Genomic DNA, 21,636 nt, shown 5'->3' with positions numbered 1-21,636 from the left:
GGTGATGACTTTTTGCATTTGGAAGGTCTATGCAGCCTTGTCGATTAAGTTCATTAAAGATGTTTGGATTGAGACTTTTTATGAACTAGAACGTGGTTTTATATTCGTTCTCACAAATATTTGCTTGTTTCATTAAACAATCCATCTCATTGTTGTATTTTTTCACAGATTTACGACCTTGTAAAATTTTAAGTTTCGTTCGGTCGCACGTCAGTCTTCAAGTAAAACGAATTCATTTCTCATTATAAATTTGAGATCATCCTAGGTCTTGATTCATATGTGTTCACGTACCTTTTTCTTGATTGTCCACAAAATATTGGCATAACCTATTGAAGTTGTGCTTCAGTTGCTGCTATTTATAGTCAAAATAACCTTGCTTTGTTTTCTCTTTTTTTCTTTCAAAATTTTCATTTCCTCGTTGTTATAGATTTAGGAGTTTGTTTATAATAAATCTAATTGTTGCTTGGTTTTAGGATGAGATTGTTATTTCTTTTTGTATTTAAACAACACTTTACAAAAATTCCCAATAAATTGGTATCAGATCCTTTTTCTTGAGGGACCTGTAACTATTTTTATCTTGACTTTCTTCTTCCATGGATTTAGAAACGTCTTTCACTTCATTTTAAAAAATTGCTTGGAATTGTAAATAAAGTAAAAGTACCCAGTTCTTGATTTCCTGATTCCAGATTAGTTAAAAATTTCTTGTATATGTTTTTAAAAAATTTGAGCTACAATTTCCACATTTGAAAACACTAAAGGCCTGTTAAAGGTTACCTTAGTAGAATTCATGAACACTTTATAAGAACAAGAACAAAGAAGACTCATGTTTGAAGGGTTTATTGAAGGTGCATTAGCCACAAAAACACAATATGGTTAAGCAAAAAAATGGAAGAAATATGAGAAGAAAAAGAATGGGAATTCAGGTTCTAATTCTTCTAATACAAATACATGAAAAAATTTGATTTCCCTCATTGTAGACATTATGGTAGAAAGGGTCATCCGCATTTCAAATGTTGGAGAAAGCCAGACCATCAATGCAAAAAATTTCAAAAGATGAGGCATCATCAAAGAATTTGAAAAAGTAATACTCAACAAAAATCTGTCACACAAGTGAATTTACAACAAAAGAATGTTTCTCAAATTGCCAATGAAGAAGAGGATAAGCAATTCTTTATGGTCACTTGCTTTGCAGTTTGCAATTCAAGTGAAGTAACTTATTGACAGTGGTTGTACAAACCACCTGACTTTTGATCGTGATATCTTCAAAGAATTAGATACTTCTATGGCTTCCAAGGTAAAGATTGGCAATGAAGAGTATTACAGTAAAGGGAAAAGGCAAAGTTTCAATTGAAAGCATTTCAGGTACAAAATTTATTAAAGTGTTATTTGCACCTAACATCAATAAAAATTTGTTGAGTGTTGGCCAGTTACTTCAAAAGGGTTTTAAAGTTGTCTTTGAATCAAATCAATGTTTAATTAAACATGCAAATGAAAATGATGTTTTCAAATTAAAAATGAGAGGGAAGAGCTTTGTACTTTATCTATCACACGAGGAACAAGTCTCGTGATCTTCAAAGAAGAACTTAGCTTCCATTCAAGCAGCAATGAAGAGTATTTGAAAAATTGCAATTGGTGCAAATTGATGTGATTGGACCTCAAAACACTCCATCTCTAACTGGAAATATGTGTTTTTTTTATCTTCATCGATGACTACTCTAGAATGTGCAGGATATGTTTTCTCAGATTTAAGACAAAAGTTGTTGGTGTATTTTGACGATTCAAGAAATGGGTTGAAACACAAAGTGGATGCAAAATTCAAGTCCTGAGATCTGATAATGGCACAGATTATACCTCCAATCAATTTAATCTTTTCTGTGAAGAGGCGGGGATTGAACATCAACTTACTGCTCCGCACAATCAACAACCAAATGTTGCTGTAAATTCAACTTCGTTTGAAACCTAATATGGTTTTAAACATTCTTTTAAAAATCCCAAAGTTTTTAGATGCTTGTGCTTTGTTTATGTTCTTCGAATTAAAAGGGACAAATGGTAACGCCCTAATCCCAATACGACTCGTAGATCGATGGATTAAAAGGTTATACGGGACCACCCAAGTGGTTATCCAATTTATTTTTTAAAACACTTAGAAAACATCTTATATGATTCACCCAACAATGACAAAAGATAAAGTTATAATATTCAAGTTTACAGATACGAGGAGCTCCCAAAAACATTTAAAAGTTTACAAAATAGGAAATTTCAAAATAGAGTTACGACTCAATACATGAATGTTTATGAATAATACATGCCCTCTAATAAATAAGTCAAGACATACTCTACTGCTCAGATTAATCTGGAAAATCAACGATGTGATAAGCTCCTCAATGCTCTCTCTAATAACCTACACACGTAAACAAATTCTGAACGTTGAGCTCACGAGCTCAGTGCCACACTAATAACAATTTATACTATATGCGATCACTACATTGTCATGCTAGCAAGAAAAGTCATATGAATACAATTGGTCGGATGGTATCACTACATTTAGAGACCAAACCCCTCTAGCCTACCTATGGAGAGCTATGGAATTTTTGCATTGGAAATATCACCCGACTAACCCAAGCTTGCGAGTAGTCAGGACTTATGCCCTAGTTAGCCACTCAGTGCCTTGTGTACTGACTTAGAAAGGAGTTCAATGAGTTCTACAAGGAAGTTGGCATTCATCATCAACTTAATATTCCTCACACTCCTCAACAAAATGGAGTCTTTGAAAGGAGGAATAAAACTATTTTAAACATGTGAAGATGTATGCTCATCGAAAAGTAACTTTCTAAGTCGTTTTGACATAATCTATTGCTACCTCGATGTACTTGTTGAATAGGTTAACAACTAAGGCTGTAAATGGGAAGACTCTTCTCGAAACTTGGTCTGGATTTAAGCCACCTGTGGGATATCTTAAAAGTATTTGTCTCATTTTGTTTCAGCCATGTATCAACCAACTTGAGGTCCAAATTAGATGCAAGGGCCTAGAAAGGGATTTTTATTGGCCTTTCCTCTCAATCCAATGGGTATAGGGTCTTCGATATTGAAACAAAAAAAATTTGGTAACGAGAGTTGTTACTTTTGATGAAGGTTCCTACTGGAATTGGGAGAAAAATGATGTACAAAATCATGACAACAGACCTTTGGCTAAAGAAATTGTTGTATTTGATGATGTTGAGTGTAGACACTCATTTTCGTCCGGGGCTTATTTAGTATATATATTAATATAGTATAGTTTTTGAAAACATTTTGAAAATATATACTATATGATTTTGAAAGCATTTTTTGAAAATATATATAATATTATTATTTTTAAATATAATGCCATTTTATTTATTTCTTTTTATTTATTTATTTATTCATTTTGTTATTTTTATTTTTTTAGGGGTCCAATAAGTCCAAAACAGTCCAAGAGGCCCAGCAAGGACCCAACTGGTTGGGCAAGTGATGAGTGTTATGAATCGGGTCTTACTCTCCAGAATTAGTAGTAAAACAGGCGTATTCCGTAATTTTTTTTAAATTATTTGGTCATGGCTGGAGACATAGGCACGACTCTGTGCATGACATGGTCTGACGTGGCAGTTTCTAGAAGGTCCAGTCAGCGTTTCTAGAAGCACGAATGGATTGGCTGCACGTTTCTGGAATTCAGATTTGAATTAAACTCAAGTTTATGATAATATTTTAAACATTATGTTTATCTTTGTTTTTTAGTTTAAATAGATGTTAGTATTTCAATTATGATTTAGGATATTATTTTAAATATTATTTTATTTTATCTTTGTTTTAGGTATTTTAATTTAAATAGTTTTAAGTGTTGTAATTATGATAAAAGATATTATTTTAGGAATTATCTTTAGCTTGTTTTTAGGAATTTGAAGGCTATAAATACCCTCTCAGGGTAAGCCTATAACACACACATCTGAGAATAAAATCTCTTTTTTCTCTCTAGCTTTCTCTCTATTTTTCACACATTTCTTTATTTTCTTTTAAATTTCGTTTTCAACAACTATGCTAAGTATGACTTTGGTCATGCTTAGCTAATTTCTTTTAAGTCGAAGGCTAAAGCGAAAGCTCAATTCCAAACGTGAGAATTGTAAGGAATCTAAATCGCTTCAGAATTTTCTCTCTGTTTTTTTAGCTTAATTTTCAAATCAAAACGATTTCGACATTGGTCTGGATGTTGTTATGGTTAACGTTTGAAGAAGGATTTGCTTATTGAAGCATATTCGACTTTCCAAGAACACACTTAGCAAAATTGTTTGCTAAGAGGAAACTGAGATCGGAACCAGTTATTGTTGAAACAACATAATCCGAGTCGGCAGCGAAGAATTGTCTTTGTAAGCTGGCGTGAATTTTGAAGTAAAGATATGTTTCGATGATCCGAGGAATTTGAGGCAAAGCTGAAGTCTAAGGCTGCTTTCACTATAAGTTTCTCTTTATCTCAATCTGTTTAGATTATTTATTTAATTATTTTCTTTTATTTAATTCTTATATTTTATTTTAAAAACAACTTTTAAAAACCCCATTTTTTATCTTTACTACTACTATTTATTATATTTCCCTTTTATTTATTATCATTTTATTTTGTTTTATTTTTATTTTCTCTTTTAACATTTTTTATATTTTATTATTTTTATTTTTTGAAATTTAATATTTTATTCATTTATTTTATTTTTTCTTTTAATATTTTATATAACATTTTTTTTAAATTTAATATTTCCTTCTTTGATTTATTTTTTTAAATTTAATTTTTATTTGATATTTCTTTTATTTTGTAATCTAACGTTTTCAACTTTTTAGAGGTAATTTCAATCGATTAAAGGTAAGTAATTCGAATCGAGTCTTTAAATTTTAATTTTAATTTTCGCAATTAAGACAACCGACAAATTAAAATGGTACCGAAAGGGCAGTTCAAGGGTGCTAATCCTTCATTGACTGTAACCGACTCCTGAATTCGACATATTTCTTGTAAAATGCAGATCAGGTAAGATGGTGTCCGATCAACCTAAATATTTTTTAAATGACCGGTGTCAACTCTAACATGTTTTATTTAAGTCGAAGCCCAATTCCAGGACCACCCGAAAGACGGCTGCGACAACTTGTCGACTCTGCTGAGGACATGTAAGTGAGTCAGGCTAAGACTAATTTCCTGTTGTCTTCTTAAGTGAAAATTGTAAGTTTAAATTTTAATGTAATTTTTTTATCGTTATTACCTACCTTTGATTATTTTTCAAATAAATAGTTGTACTGATATTTTTTAATGATTTCAAATTATTAAACATTTTCATCTCAGGCTCTATACTCGAGCACCAAACTTTTTCTTAAGTGGAGGTGAAAGCGACACCTTCGTGGGAATTTATTCTCCGTATAGGCATAGCATGTAACCTTCGATATTCATATACCTTATGTCTTCGTATGAATTTATTCTCTGTATGGACATAAGGGAATGTATCCTCTCGAGTTTAACTTGGTCCATATGAGCTTGTAATTGGCTTAGGACTGAGGGTATGGAAAGCACAAGGGGGCACCAGCAAGGAGAACTCGTGTACCTTCTTTTAGAACCTAAATCAGGAGACTACAGGGAATTAGAGCCTACCTCGAAACTCTATTTCAAAACCTAGGATGTTTTTACTTTTATTATGCAACTTATCATTTTTTTACTTTATTATTATATTATTTCTATCTCACTAACTGATTTTTCTTTCATGTTTGTTTTTTTATCATTTGCATTTTAAAATAGGTAATTAATCCACAAAAAGTGTTTGTTACACACGAATAATTTGCATTAATAGACAAAGAGGTTGTAATGCAAGAGGTAAAAAATGCTGAGGTACGACTTTGGTCCGAAAAGACTCAAAAAGAAAAGGGAGACAGTCTGCAAAGAAACTGTGTCAGATTTGGTTGACTATGGTTCTGTCGGCCTAAAGTATAATGGTGTTCAAGAACTACAGAGAATTTGGGACAGCTGGAAAAGTGACCAAAAAAAGAGGTTTTGCCAGCGGTATAGTGATATTGCACTTCTACTCTATGTCAAGACTGATGAGCCCCTAATTCGAGCCCTAGTACAATTATAGAATTTGGGGTACAACTGCTTCACGTTTAACCAAGAAAACATGGTACCTACAATCGAAGAATACATTGCTTTACTATATTGTGAAGGAATCAAAATGGATCAGGTTTACATCAAGCACATCAAGAGTCAGCCTTTCAAGAACGGGCTGACAAAAGCTGCAGGGGTAGATGAGAAATGGGTAACTGACCGGATTCAACATAAAGGTAGTGGGGAAGGAATTGCTTGGACACATATCAAGAAACTAAAGAAGAATCATCCCAATGAATGTAAAGTAATGGACCTTTTTGCACTGGGCATTTATGGTTTGGTTATCTTCCCAAAGACTTTGGGATACATTGAGGCAATTGTGGTAGAACTGTTCGAACAACTAAAACTTTTTGTTCCCTTAACCATTGCAAAAAGACTGGTGGAGGAAGATTTATAGGGTATGAACAGCTCTCCAAGTTTGGATCCATAGTCACTTTTGGAAGACTAACGGGATTTCTTACCGTCGATTCAGCACCACTTATTCTCTTTTGGGAGAATTCCTCACCCTAAAATGGCAAGAAGGCATCCCAAAAGAGAAATGGATGAAGGTAGTCACACACCTCCAGGATATGGATATTTTCTAAAGAGCCCTCTGGTTAACCCACAGTGACATTTTTTCCAATGTGGAAACTTATAAACTATGAAATTACTCAGATTATGAGGAGAAGTCGAATACTCTCCACTTTTGGCACTTCGATAGTATGGGCATGCCAATTTGTCCCAACAACACATGGAATATCTGAATCGAAATTTGCATATCATGGGGACAACTACAAGAAAAATGTCAAAGAAGTAATTGAGTCATGGAAGAAAATGTTCCATATGGATGTCGTGGCCGCTAAGGACATGCTTACTCTAGACTATTTGGAATGGCGAAGATTAATAAAAAAATGATATCATCCCATTACCAGACCATGAAGACCTCGAACCATGGAAGAACATCTTAAGCATGTTCCCTCCGAGCTAGAGATATCAAGGAAAGAATTTGAAGCCGAAAAAAAGGAGCAAAAACAAAGTCTAAGGGAACTCAAAGCTGAAAGATTCCAATGGAAGTTGGATGCTGATACCCAGAAGGATTAGGCAGACAAGTTAGAGAATGAACAGAAAAAAAAATTGTTTTGAGCTTGAGGGTTTGAGAAAATAATATCAAGAACAAGTCCAGAGCAATTCCAATCTGAAGAGGTCTTCTGAATACTGGAAACGTGAAGCTAGCAGCCTGAAAATGAAGTTTGAAGGGCAGGAGGAAAGAAAAACCTTAAAAGAACAACTAAAGACTTCTCAGAAACATTTGTTAGATATCCAACACCAGAATAAGCGTTTGAGGATCCAGAGAACTAATTTAGAGAAATCCCTTCAGAAGAAGCAAGAGCGAGATGGCAAAACCATAGCTGAGTTGGAGGCTATTGTGGATGGGTTCAAGAAACAAGCAAGTGAGCTTTATATAGTTCCCTTTGATGGGGGATTTCAGTGGCATTTTCTTTGGGAACAGGAGCCCAACAAAAGGTGAAATCTATATATGCAGTCATTCGAGATTTCTTGGAACAAGTAAAAAAAGTAGCTCATTACTTGCATGGTTTAGCAAGGGAAGCCGGAGTGGTTCGACGAGGTATTCAACCAGTGACAGATGAAAGAATAAGACTTGTCAACCTGTTAGAAGTTGTTCGGGGCTTAGAGGATTTAGTCAGAATATACCTTTAAGATATTTTTGTCTCTTAAAAATAATACACTTTTGTCTCAATAAAGATTATTTATAATAACATACACATTTCCTGGATCAATGCCTCTAATTAACTAACAGAAAAATGTCTAGGGAAGAGACACTGGGTATAACTCCACAAGCCCTGGACAAACATCATACTTACAACACTCGCACAAAGAAAAGACAAATGAAAGCCAAAATTGCTCAACTCGAAGAGAACATGTTGAAGTTGCAAAACGAGTTAGAAGAAAATATAAGCCAGAATAATCAAAGTACTCTGGAATCAATTACTAAAAGCCAAGAGCCTTTGGTTGATCAAATTGTTACCCATCCATCTGGCTTGAATCAGGCAAGCACGCCCAAGGCAGGATCATCTGAAGGGGTATCTACGCTACCTACCCCGCAGGTGGTTATTTCACTTGGAATCCTACCAGTACTACAAGGGGACTCATCCACTGCAAAGCCAAAGCCTCATATGATATAAAGGTACAGACTTCTGTATCCAACCTTGAGAATAATCTGGGTGAATACCATATATCTGATTTTGATGAAGAAGACAAGGCAAAGAAAATGGAAGAAAAGATCAAACTGCTGGAAGACCAAATGAAGGTGGTTAAGGGGGACCATGATTATTATAGAGTCGATCCTCTAGAGCTAATCTTAGTCATGGATTTGGAGCTCTCACCAAATTCAAAACTCCCGAGTTTGAGAAATTTGATGGGAACATTTACCCTTCATCCCACATTACCATGTTCTGTTAGAAGATGATAGAATATGTAAGAAATGACCAACTCCTTATTCATTACTTCCAGGAAAGTCTGTGAGTTTAGCCATCTGGTGGTACGATCAGCTGAATCAATCTCATATCAAGACATGGAAAGATTTAGCCAAGTCATTCTTGGAACAATACAAGCATATAAACGATATGAGACCAAATCGAGTCACGCTACAAAGGATGGAGAAAAAACATAACGAGAGCTTCAGACAATATACACAGAGATTGAGGGATTTAGCTGTACAAGTTCATCCACCCTTGGATGAAAAGGAAACCAAGAAACTCTGCATGTAAACCCTAAAGACTCCTTACTTTGGGCACTTGGTTGCAATCACATCTGGAAATTTTTCTGACTTAGTCATGGCTAGGGAGATGGTAGAAATGGCCATAAAGCAAGGTGAGATCGTAGGAGATGAGGCCAGTAAAAAACATCCTATAAAGAAGAGGTATGGAGAGATTAACAACATCAACACCAACAAAGCCAATAAAAGAGTTACAATCTCTAACCCAAAATCAACTGTAGTTGTACCGTCAGGTACTTCTAGACAAGATTCAAGGGAACCCAGGAGAGAAAGAGAGAGTCAACATTTCAATCATATTCCCATGACTTATAAAGAAATGTATCAACAACTTTTTGACACTCATGTAGTGTCACCATACCTGGTGGAACCCATGAAGCCCCCATACCCCAAGTGATATGATGAGAACACTCATTGCGAATATAATGGCGGTGCCCCAGGGCATACTATTGAGAACTGCTTTGCATTCAAGAGAATTGTGCAAAAAATGCGTAACAAGAATTGGATCCACTTCAACAAATTAGGAGCACCGAATGTTGAACAGAACCTTTTGCCTAATCACCAAGAAAGTGGTGTTAATGCAATTGTTGATGAAAGGAACAAGAGAGTCAAAACCAAAGTTTCCGAAGTGAAGTCATCTTTGGTGTGGGTATGGAGGCAAATGATAAATGTGGGGTTTCTTGCACCGCATCTTAGCATATCAGATTGCAAAGGGGGCAGTCATTGCTATTATCAAAATGAGGACGAACATGATGTACAAGAATGTGTCTAATTTAGAGCCTTGATCCAGCTAATGATGGACAAAAAAGAGCTAGAGTTTTACGATGAAAACAATGACACTGTCGAAGCGAATGTTTATGCAACTGGAGATGCGTCTGAAAAGTGAATCAAGGAACGTGGTATCTTGGGATGAGACCATAAGAGATCATCATTATTACCACATAATTGTGTTGCCTATGAAACAATGTCTTGTTTGAATTTATCTTTTATATGCTTGAACCTTTCTTTTAAAATAACATTTCTTTGAGTAATAGAGAATTGTTTGAAATTTAGTGAATATCAAGTATAATGAAATACACATTTTGGGAAATGAGGTTATAGTCTTTTGACATATGCCGAGATCAAATTCTTTAAAAACAAGATCCATATCTTTTAACCGAAAAAGAAAAAAAATGTTTTCTCAGGTGTACAAGTATGGAAGTAGACAAGATGGGGCATCTCCGATGCATGACATTGCAAGACCGATTTAGTTTGCATGTAGTTTTGTGACGATATACAATTTTCACAAATGGAATGGTGGAATAAACAAATTTGGGTTAGATCAGTTGCTTAGAAATTGAGCTCTAGAGATGAAATGTTTTTATTTTCACTGACACTCAGAGTATAACAGATTCTTCCTAACAACTTAAAAAATCTCGAAATCGAAGAACTAATGTGATATTAATAAACGATAATTTTAACAATGCAGGGGGCACTCCACTGAAAGTAGTAGGTTGTTAATCTTCGAAGGTAATGTCCGAAGCAGCTATGGTGGTAATGTCCAAGCTTTATAAAGTGAGTTTCGTTTGAGTTTGTCAAGTCAAAGACTTTCTGACACTTGAATCCTTTAACTAAGGGTATTCTACTAAAGTAATGTCAATGTTAAGTTCCTTAACTTTATGAATACGAGTATATTCAGATCATGACACTAGTCTCCATGTATTGAGATGAATCTCCCAGCAAAATCTAAAGCAAGGACATCAAGTTTAAAGAAAGGCGATAAGGCCTGAAATAAACGTGGATTTGAAATTAAATTTCGATGAAAGTTGGACTAAGAGAGTCAAGAAAAATCAGTTATAGTCGACTACACAAAAGCACTCAGGGGATTTGTTTTTAGATCGATGTTTCAACACTATCTTTGCTTAAGGAGTTTGTAAAACTTAAACAAATGGAATATTCCTGAGAACTGAAATAGAAATACTTTCTAAAGGGCCTTGCAATGGAATGCATCAGTTGTGCTATTTTGTTTACATCCTATTTGAGAATCATGAAAATCAAAACCAAATCGCATTGCCTTCATCACCCATGGATCTTGACACTTTTCAAAGGGCTATAACTTTTGAAAACAACATGTGCGATTCGTTTATTTGATATTTAGTGAACTGATACTTTGCTTTAATTGCTCTGACATTATTTTATACCAAACCTTTTAAAAAGAGGGATATCTCTCAGACAAGACATAGTTTCTTAAAAATTGGTTGAAGGACCTGAAACGACGTGAGGCATCTCCAGGTTTTCAATATCTTCTCTTTCTACCAAATGTGCCTCCTGAGGTGGTTCCTATCAAAACAAAGCTTGACATTGAGAAGAAGTGTATATGAGCAATACAATTTCTCTTTACTATGAAGATGGGCGTCCAGTAAGGTGCAAGATACCTACAGCAATGCGTTGGTAGAAAAGAGTTTAGCCTTTGATGACAATAAATTCATTCACTATCAGGTCCCTCCTGAAGCGTGAGTTTACTGTTATACTTGAGAAACAACAAGAATGCAAGCTCTGATGATAATGGCAGTCCAAATGATAGTGAAAGGAAGAAAGCGAGACGTTTAATGACATTTAGAGTAAAGATAGGATTTGTTTCCAAGATTCCCATGCAAGAAATTCAAAGTACTCTGCCAGTACAAGATGCAGAGAACTCAGAAGAACCACTGAGGTTGCTGGACCTAATTTCAAGGCAACAAACTTTCTTGTTCACCGGTCTTTTCCCATGACAATCATAATAATTTTACGGACACTGAAAGAGGTAGCTTTGGCTGAAAAAGTTGCCATTTGAGCTTCCAGGCCACGTAAGGAAGTCTTTCACTGGATATTGATATGTCAACTACGCTGAAGATTCAACATGTTCCAGTAGTTTATCGTCAACCGAAATGCAAAAGAGTCTTATTCCCTTGAGTAAATAAAGAAAGCTTAAGAATCTTTGGATTAAAATTGATTCATACAATCAGGAGTGCAAGATCACTGGATTGAGCCAACAAATTAGAAAATGTCATAAATTTACCATGAAACTGCCAGTACTGGGCATGATCGATTCCAAGGACAAGACCAGCAGACAAAAAGAAATAAGGCTCTATCTAAGAGATAAACCAAGAACTAATTCATGTTGCATACATCTTAGACATACTTAAGAGCATCACATTTATCATTTTTCGTATACATAATTTTTGCAGTTTTAGAGACAAGTTTTAACTTCAAGACGAAATATACTCTATTCAAAAGCACCTCCAAAAAAGATCGATGGTGGTTACTTAAATCAGTGGCAGGGAGCTACACCTAAACCAACTTGACCTATTGAAAGATCGACAGATCTTAGAATCAACTTCAGATGGGTCCGAGAGCCGATTCAAAACGGATCCAGTTAAGCTTAACTCAACGACGAGTGACTAGTTTCCAGTTAAGTTTTTTAAGCCAGATTTCAACTCCACGACGGATACCACTTGGCTTTCCCTTGAAGAGGAGTCATCTAAAGAATTATGATCGGCTTAGACCCGCGAAGGGGGGCATCTTTCATTTATTGGAAATTTACAGCGTAGCTTAAGTTGAGAAAAGTTGTATTCCAACAAACAACTTTCCTGTTCAGATTTCGAGCTAGATTTCAACTTCACAACGAAAGATATTGAACTCAAAATGACACAACTTATACAAGATTAGATTTCAACTTCACAACGAAGGATATCCAACCCAAAGCCAATTTGGCAAAGCACTAGAACTCGAGATTGGATTTCAACTTTACAATGGAGGATATCTAACCCATAGCTCAACTTCACAGCGAATGAGCCATCCATGATTTCAACTTCACGAAGAAGATATCATGCTCAAATGGATTGACTTAGTTTCACAGCAAATGAGTCATCTGCAATAACAAGGGGTTATCTCCTATCATAATATACAGTATAGCTCAAGGCGAGAAGGGCTATCTATCAATAAAAACCTTTGAGTTCGATTTCATTCAGCTCGAGGGCATATCAACCACATGGTAGCATCAAGGAACTACTTTCTAGTTGAATTTTCAAACCAAGGTCTTTAAACCGAGAAGAAAACCAAGGTTGACTATGATATGGCAACAAGAAGCCACCTTCCGATTCAAATTCCGAACTACGATTTTAATTTCATGAAAAAGTATATCATTTCAAGATTGATTCAACTTCACGACAGAGGAGTCATCCGCAACTCAATTTAACAGGGAGTTATTCCTAATTGCAATATCAGAGTCAATTTTCAACTTCACAATGGAGGATATTAGACTGAGGAACCCCTTCATACCGAACGAAAATTTGTGTCCTTTTATCTTTGTCTTATTTTTCGTTACACGAAAAAGGACAAAGAGGGGTAGCTGTAGACACCCATTTTCATCCAGGGTTTATTTAGTATATATATTAATATAGTATAGTTTGAAAACATTTTGAAAATATATAATATATGGTTTTGAAAGTATTTTTTGAAAATATATATAATATTATTTTTTAAATATAATGTCATTTTATTTATTTCTTTTCATTTATTTATTTATTTATTTATTCATTTTGTTATTTTTATTTTTTAGGTGTCCAAAACAGTCCAAGAGGCCTAGCAAGGACCCAACCGGTTAGCCAAGTGATGAGTGTTCTGAATCGGGTCTTACTCTCCAGAATTAGTATTAAAACGGGTGCATTACGCAATTTGTTTTATTATTTGGTCACAGCTGGAGACATGGGCATGACACGGTCTGACGTGGCAGTTTCTAAAAGGTCCAGTCAGTGTTTCTAGAAGCACGAATGGATTGGTCGCACGTTTCTGGAATTCAGATTTGAAATAAAATCAAGTTTAGGATAATATTTTAAACATTTTATTTTATCTTTGTATTTTAGTTTAAATAGATGTTAGTATTTCAATTAGGATTTAGGATATTATTTTAAATATTATATTATATTATTTTTGTTTTAGGTATTTTAGTTTAAATAGTTTTAAGTATTTTAATTAGGATAAAAGATATTATTTTAGGAATTATCTTTAGCTTGTTTTTAGGAATTTGAAGGTTATAAATACCCTCTCATGGTAAGCCTAGAACACACACATCTGAGAATAAAATCTCCTTTTTCTATCTAGCTTTCTCTCTATTTTTCACACACTTCTTTAATTTATTTTAAATTTTGTTTTCAACAATTATGCTAAGTATGACTTTGGTCATGCTTAGCTAATTTTCTTTTAAGCCGAAGGCTAAAACGAAAGCTCAATTCCAAACGTGAGAATTGTAAGGCACCTAAATCACTTCGGAATTTTCTCTCTGTTTTTTAGCTTACTTTTCAAATTGAAACGATTTTGACTTTGGTTTGGATGTTGTTATGGTTAACGTTTGAAGAAGGATTTGCTTATTGAAACACATTCGACTTTCTGAGAACACACTTAACAAAATTGTTTGCTAAAAGGAAACTGAGATTGGAACCAGTTATTGTTGAAACAGCATAATCTGAGTCGGTAGCAAAGAATTGTCCTTGTAAGCCGACATGAATTTTGAAGTAAAGATTTGTTTTGATGATCCGAGGAATTTGAGGCAAAGTTTAAGTCTGAGGCTGCTTTCATTATAAATTTCTCTTTATCTCAATCTCTTTAGATTATTTATTTAATTATTTTCTTTTATTTAATTCTTATCTTTCATTTTAAAAACAACTTTTAAAAACCCATTTTTTTATCTTTAGTACTATTATTTATTATTTTATTATATTTCACTTTTATTTATTATTATTTTATTTTGTTTTATTTTTATTTTCTCTTTTAACATTTTTTATATTTTATTATTTTTCTTTTCTGAAATTTAATATTTTCTTCATTTATTTTATTTTTTCTTTTAATATTTTTTATATAACATTTTTTAAAATTTCATATTTCCTTCTTTGATTTATTTTTTTAATTTAATTTTTATTTGATATTTCTTTTATTTTATAATCTAACGTTTTCAACTTTTTAGAGGTAATTTCAATCGATCAAAGGTAAGTAATTCAAATCGAGTTTTTAAATTTTAATTTTCGCATTATGACAACCGACAAATTAAAATGATACCGAAAGGGCAGTTCAATGGTGTTAATCATTCATTGACTGTAACCAACTCCCGAATCTGACATATTTCTGGTAAAATGCGATCATGTAAGATGGTCTTCGATCAACCTAAATATTTTTTAAATGATCGGTGGTGACTAACGTGTTTTATTTAAGTCGAAATCCAATTCTGGGTCCACCCGAAAGATGACCGCGACATTGAGAATGATGAAACTGGAAATAATTTTTCCTTGACAAATACAACTGATTCTGTGGCTATTAAAACTAGAACCTTAATTGATGTGTATGAGAGGTGCAATTTCATCTTTGTTGAACTAGTCAATTTCAGTGAAGCTTCAAAGGAACCAGAATGGATTGATGCAGTGAAGGTAAAAGTTGTTGTAATTGAAAAAAATGATACATGGTTCTTGATTGATTGACCTATTGACAAGAATGTTATAGGCGTGAAGTGGGTGTACAAGATCTAGTTCAATCCTGATGGGACTGTGTTCAAGCAAAGGCAAGGTTTGTGGTAAAATGGTATACACAAATAGGTGGAGTTGATTATGGTGACACGTTTGCACCTAATTACAAACTCGACACCATCAAACTGCTCATTGCTATAGTTGGTCAGATGAGATGAAATGTATTCCATTTGGATGTAAAGTCTGCTTTTATAAATGGAGAGCTTGAAGAAGGCATATATGTGAGTCAACCTGAAGCTTTTGTAGTTACTAGAAAGGATCATCAAGTGTACAAGCTCAAGAAAGCTCTTTATGGCCTGAAACAGACATCAAGAGCCTCGTATTGTAGAATTGATTCATATTTTTAGAAATTGGGATTTCAAATGAGCACCAATGAAGTTACTTTTTATCTTAAGAAAAGTCAGAATGTTGATTGCTTGTTGTTTCTCTTTATGTTAATGGTATGTTGGTAATGGGAAGCAATGTTGAAGATTGATGAGTTAATTTCTCAGCATGGAAAAAAAATAAAAATGAGGCTGGTATCTTTATTTCAGAGAAGAAATATGCCTTGGACGTTCTAATGAAATTCAAGTTGGAATCATACAAAGGAGTTGATTCACCATTGCCTCTTAACTTGAAGCTGTCAAAGAATGATCGTGAGAAGCTTGAGGATCCTTCCACTTTTAGAAGCTTAGTTGGAAGTTTGCTTTATTTGGCAGCAACAAGACCAAATTTAATGTTCTCTGTAACTTTCTATCTAGATTCCCGAGTTCACCAACTGATGTTCATTTGGGTGTTGCTAAGAGAATTCTCATGTATGTGAAAAGCACAATGCGTGAGGTGCTGAATTATTTGAAGACTGGTAATGTATTGTTGAATGGATACTCTAACAATGACTGGGTTGAAAATTTGGATGATATGAAGAGTACATTTGGATATGTTTTTAATCTTGGTTCAGGTGCAATCTGTTGACGTTAAAAAAACAAGTTGTGGCTCAATCAACAGTTGAAGTTGAATACATTGTTGTTGTTGTTACTGCTGCTACAACAAATCAAGAAATTTGGTTATGAAATTTGCTTTCTGATCTTGGATTTGAGCAAGAAGGTGCTACTGGTCTACCTTATGACAATAAGTATGCCATATATTGCTGAAAACCCAATTTAGCATGGTAGAACAAAGCACATCAATGTAAAGTTCCATGTAATTCGTGAAGCTGGAAGAATTTGCAGATTAAGTTGAAATTTTTGTTCTTTAGAAGTATTGGTTGTTGATTTGATGATAAATGTTTTTTTTTCAAGAAATAGAATTTCTTTTCTCAAACATGAGCTTGGAATGTCCAATATCAACCTTAAGGTGGAGTGTTAGAGTATTGAGTCTCTTATTGAAAATTAGATATGTTTTGTATGACAGCTGTAATGTTGTTTATTGGCTATTTTTTTAGTCTATTTTAAGTGTTATTTTTACTCTTATTTAGATGTTTTACTTTGTAATCATGTTTAAAATCAGTTGTAATGTTGTTCAACATTTACATGCAACAAATCAGCTCGTTGATACTCTTACAATGTCTCTACCTTGGCCGTCATTTCATTATCATCTTGTCAAGTTGAAAGTTGTTACACTACCATCAGTTTGACGGGTATATTAAAACGTCAACAACTCTCAATATCTAGCAGCAGTTGTTTCATTTATTTAGGATAAGATTTTATTTTTAATTTAAATAAGTTTGATTTAATAAAATTGTTTAGAGAGTTCTCCATCTATATAAAAAAAATGTTAATTTCTTATTGTATTTAAACCATGCTTCGTTCTCAATAACACATTAAGTCTTTTCGTCATTTTCCGTTTTCAATAATACATTAAGTCTTCATCATTTTCCATTAGTGATCTTTTAATTAGTCTAGAAATTTTTTAAAAGGATTATGATTATAATTGAGTTTAGTCGATTATAAAATGTAAAAAAAAATTAAAATTTAACTTGAGATTTAAAATTTAAAGTTTGATTCTCAAAACTCAAACCATTTTGATTCACTCAATTAAACTCGATCAAATTTATTTATCTAATAATATAAGTAAACTCGATTTTCTTAATTATTCGATTATTCATATTAAAATTCATTTTTCCATTTACATAAAAAAACTTACGAATGAATAGAGTGGATACAATCGAGTTGCACCCTGAGTTGTCTGGACTAAGATCGTAAATTGAGACATACACATCGCAAGTTATTTGTGTTCGACTTGATCAATACTCGAATCAAAATAGATTCAACATAAGTTTTTAATGAGTCGAAACGAACTACTTGATACTCGATTGAAAAAAAAAATGTGATTAACTTGAAAAAATAATATACTAAAATTTTAAATTAAATTATTAATAATATTAACATTTATATAATTTTATATAAAAATATAATATAAAATTTGTATGTACTTAATATTCAAATTCACGTTTAAGTTCGAGTTTTATTCAAATTAAGTCGTACAAATTTTTTTGAGTTCTCGTCGAACTTTAAATTTTGATTTTGAATTTGATTCTAGATAATTTTAGTTCTCCAACTTTAAGTTAAATCGAGTATAACTTTAATATTTTTTAATGGAATGGAGTTCGATAATATTAGAGCCTAGACTCGGCTGTACTAAGAGAGATTCAGTGCACGGAAGGATCGTTTGGGCAGTGGAGTGGGCCCCATTGAGTTTAACATTTGACCTTGCAAATCACATTCAGTGTACGAAGCCAGATTGTCCTTTGAAGAAGTCTCCAATGTTCTTATCTCCAACCGATTCCCCATTGTTTAATCTCACCATTTATCCAGAAGTAATCCAACTGCATTTCCCATTTCTTTTTGGCCACATGAGCTAAGTGTACAGACAAACAGCCTGAGCCAAGTGTACCTTCCAGAGATGAAACCAAGCTTTGGTGAGGACACGAGCAAGCTAGTCCCCCATGCCATGTATCATCCCAAACCCTGCTCATGACACGTTTCGGCCCTAGTTTAATCACCTCTCCCTCATTTGTGCTCTTATCTCCCTTCTTTCTCTGACTATAGATACCACTTCACCCAATGTGCTTATCAGTTATCAGTCAGCTTTCTTTATTGGTCGGGAACAATGTGAATGATGGGTGGTTTTGGACCTGAGAGTAAACAGGTGAGGAAGCCTGCACAAGTGAGCTCGAGAAAAGGTTGTATTAGAGGCAAAGGCGGTCCAGAGAACGCTCTCTGTACTTATAAAGGCGTCAGGCAACGAACTTGGGGTAAATGGGTGGCTGAAATCCGTGAACCCAACCGTGGTGCCCGTCTTTTGATCGGGACTTTCGACACTTCCCTTGAAGCCGCCATGGCTTACGATGCCGCCGCACGTAAACTATACGGCCCCGACGCCAAGCTCAATCTGCCTCAGTCTCAACCCCTAAACGTGAAAAATTCTGGTATGAGCTCGTCGACTATCCCATCTATAGCTCCACCAGTGTACAACAACTACGACGACCGCTCGATCATGTGTTTCGCCAAAGAGAACATCGAGAAGGATTCAGGGTTTGGGCAGGTTAACGAGGATGGAACCGATGGGTTCTGGGAGAATATGAATGTTATTGAAAAAGTAAAGAGAATAGAGAAATTACACAGGAAAGTATGTGCTTTCATATTAGCAAGTTCACCAATTTATAAGGGATACAATGCTCATCAGCTTTCCTCTAATTGCCTAACAATTCTAGCTAACCACTTAACAGATTAATTGCTTATTGAATACATGTGCATATTTCTTTAACAGCAATACACGTGCATGTTCTTTAACGCAGTCTAATAACACCATTCTAACATTCTCCCTACTTTCTCAACCTTCTTGATGAAAAGATGAACACTTGAATCGAAAGTGTGACGCCTCTTTCCGTTCAACTTGAATCGAAAGTGTCGATACTTCCTTTCGTTCTTCTAGAATCGAAAGTGCCGATGCTTCCTTCCGTTCACTTGAATCGAAAGTAACGATACTTCCTTCCGTTTGACGTATTCACCTTCACTTCTTTCTTTTTCATTCTCTTATACAAGGATCCTTGACATATATTTTTTATGGACACTTGGTTGTAAAGCTTTCAAGTCCGTTGTGCATGTGTCAATTGCCACATATAAGTTCATATGATTGTGTTGGATCTTCACCAACAAGCAAGGCAGCAAAACGAGCAAGCCATCCCCCGTCTTGTGCAGAAGGTCCCTGTGAATTGTAATGATTAACTACTATTTGACTTTGCTCAGAAGCTCGGGGACCCTCATTCCCTGAAGAAGAATGAGGTGTTGTTTTATCATCTATTTGACTTTGCTCAAAAGCTCGGGGACCCTCATTCCCTGAAGAAGAATGAGGTGTTGTTTTATCATCAGAATGAATCGAAGGAGTGCATGCCGTACTATTGGGTCTACTGGGCTTTCATTTTCGAAGTCCACTTGATGATACTACCTCAACATCGTTTCTCTTCCCCCCGGGGATATTAAGATTAGATCCATCTTCAACATGGAATTTAAGACCTGAATCTACACCCAACTTTGATGCAAGGACAATTGCAGCAGCAACCTTTCCTGCTGGATCAGGATCATATCTCTGAATAAGCTGTTGTGTAATGTAATAATTTGTCTTCTCCTTAAGTTCATCAATATTTGCTTGCCTTTTAGCACGAAGTCTTTCTAGAGTTTTCTTATCCCTCTCATCACACATCTTTCTGATGCTTGCAAATGTAGAATAAGCAATGGAAGAAAAGGAAGGCAAAAGGAACATTGGCAAAACCTCAAATGCCCTCATTTTCTAATCTAAATCCACGGATCTTGTTGTCATGATGGCATGTGGAAGGGCATATCCTTCATAGATTGACACAGTATGAGAAACACCATCACCAGAATCCAACACAATACCTGTAGTACAACCACTAGAATACAAAGAAAGAACAGCCTGGATGGCAACGTATATGGTAGGTACATTGAAGATCTCAAACATAATCTGCTACTCGAGACAGAAATGCAGTCACAATAGTGCAGGCAGCAAACATTCTGTTGACTATATTCCAACTCTTGGAGAAGCAGTATGAATTGAACTGGTCTGAGTGGCCCGCTCAGGCAATTCAACAAACAGATGATAAGCGCAAGAAAAAAGAAATATTCACACAGCAAGCATAAACCAATCTGAGCAACACAACATTAACGACGATGACAGAACAAGGCCAAGCAAACAGAAATATTGCTAGCTATGACGAACGGAGACCAGACGAAGCAAGAATGTAAAAGAACCTCATAACGGTACACCATACCAGAACTACTGAGCAACCACCTTCTACGCCAATAAACACGATGAACTAACAAGAACACCCTGAGTTACGCAGCAAGAAAACAAGAGGCTCCAGGAACTTATGGCGATTGATACCATATTGAAAAAGTAAAGAGAATAGAGAAATTACACAGGAAAGTATGTGATTTCATATCAGCAAGTACACCAATTTATAAGGGATACAATGCTCATCAGCTTTCCTCTAACTGCCTAACAATTCTAGCTAACCACTTAACAGACTAACTGCTTATTGAATACATGTGCATATTTCTTTAACAGCAATACACGTGCATGTTCTTTAACAGCAGTCTAACAACAGCAGTCTAACAAATGTGCACTTGCCTGATTTGGACGACGCCATGTGGGCTGAAACTGCTATGTCTTTGGATTTCCTAATGATGGTCGATGATCCAGGCAGTTTCGGTGGCAATAACCTTATGGAAGCGTCTGGCTGGGACGCTTTGCAATCCCCATGGTGCATGTAAAACGCTAAGCTAAGATAGACTCTTTACGTGAATGAAAGTCATAAAGAATAGTGCACATATATATTAATATATGTGTAAATATAAATACTAGAATATATGAAGTGTCCTGCAATATATATCAATATATATATATATTGAAAACTACATGGGGGCTTTTCGGGTTTATATAGTGGCTCTTTTAAGTTTTTTTACGGTAAACTATATTAAATTATTATTTTGTTTTAGTTTTACTAATTTTATTTTATTTTAAAATTATATTTAATATTTATTTTAAATTTTATTTTAATAACTCATTTTAAAATTTTACAATATAATAATGTCACACCATTATTGAAAAATAAAATAATATTATTAAAAAATAAAAAATAACATTATTAAGTACAAGCCCATTAAAAAAATATAAGAAATGAAGAACAAGGA

The 21,636-nt window shown here is 34.5% G+C and overlaps 1 protein-coding gene and 1 pseudogene across 1 annotated transcript; one reads left to right on the top strand and one right to left on the bottom strand.

Moving 5' to 3' along the window:
• The first annotated feature begins 18,544 nt into the window (after positions 1-18,544).
• LOC120191300 (dehydration-responsive element-binding protein 2D-like) lies at positions 18,545-19,159 on the top strand. Its single transcript, XM_039194274.1, has one exon. The coding sequence runs from the start codon at positions 18,545-18,547 to the stop codon at positions 19,157-19,159; it is 615 nt and encodes a 204-aa protein (XP_039050205.1).
• Positions 19,160-19,489: 330 nt separating this feature from the next.
• Positions 19,490-20,404, bottom strand: LOC120191299 (annotated as a pseudogene).
• Positions 20,405-21,636: the final 1,232 nt, after the last annotated feature.

The sequence above is a fragment of the Hibiscus syriacus genome, unplaced genomic scaffold (assembly GCF_006381635.1).
Source record: "Hibiscus syriacus cultivar Baekdansim isolate YM2019G1 unplaced genomic scaffold, ASM638163v2 tig00116965_pilon, whole genome shotgun sequence".
Lineage (NCBI taxonomy): Eukaryota > Viridiplantae > Streptophyta > Magnoliopsida > Malvales > Malvaceae > Hibiscus > Hibiscus syriacus.
Note: the sequence above shows the minus strand (reverse complement) of the source record. Positions and strands in the feature narration are given on the sequence as shown.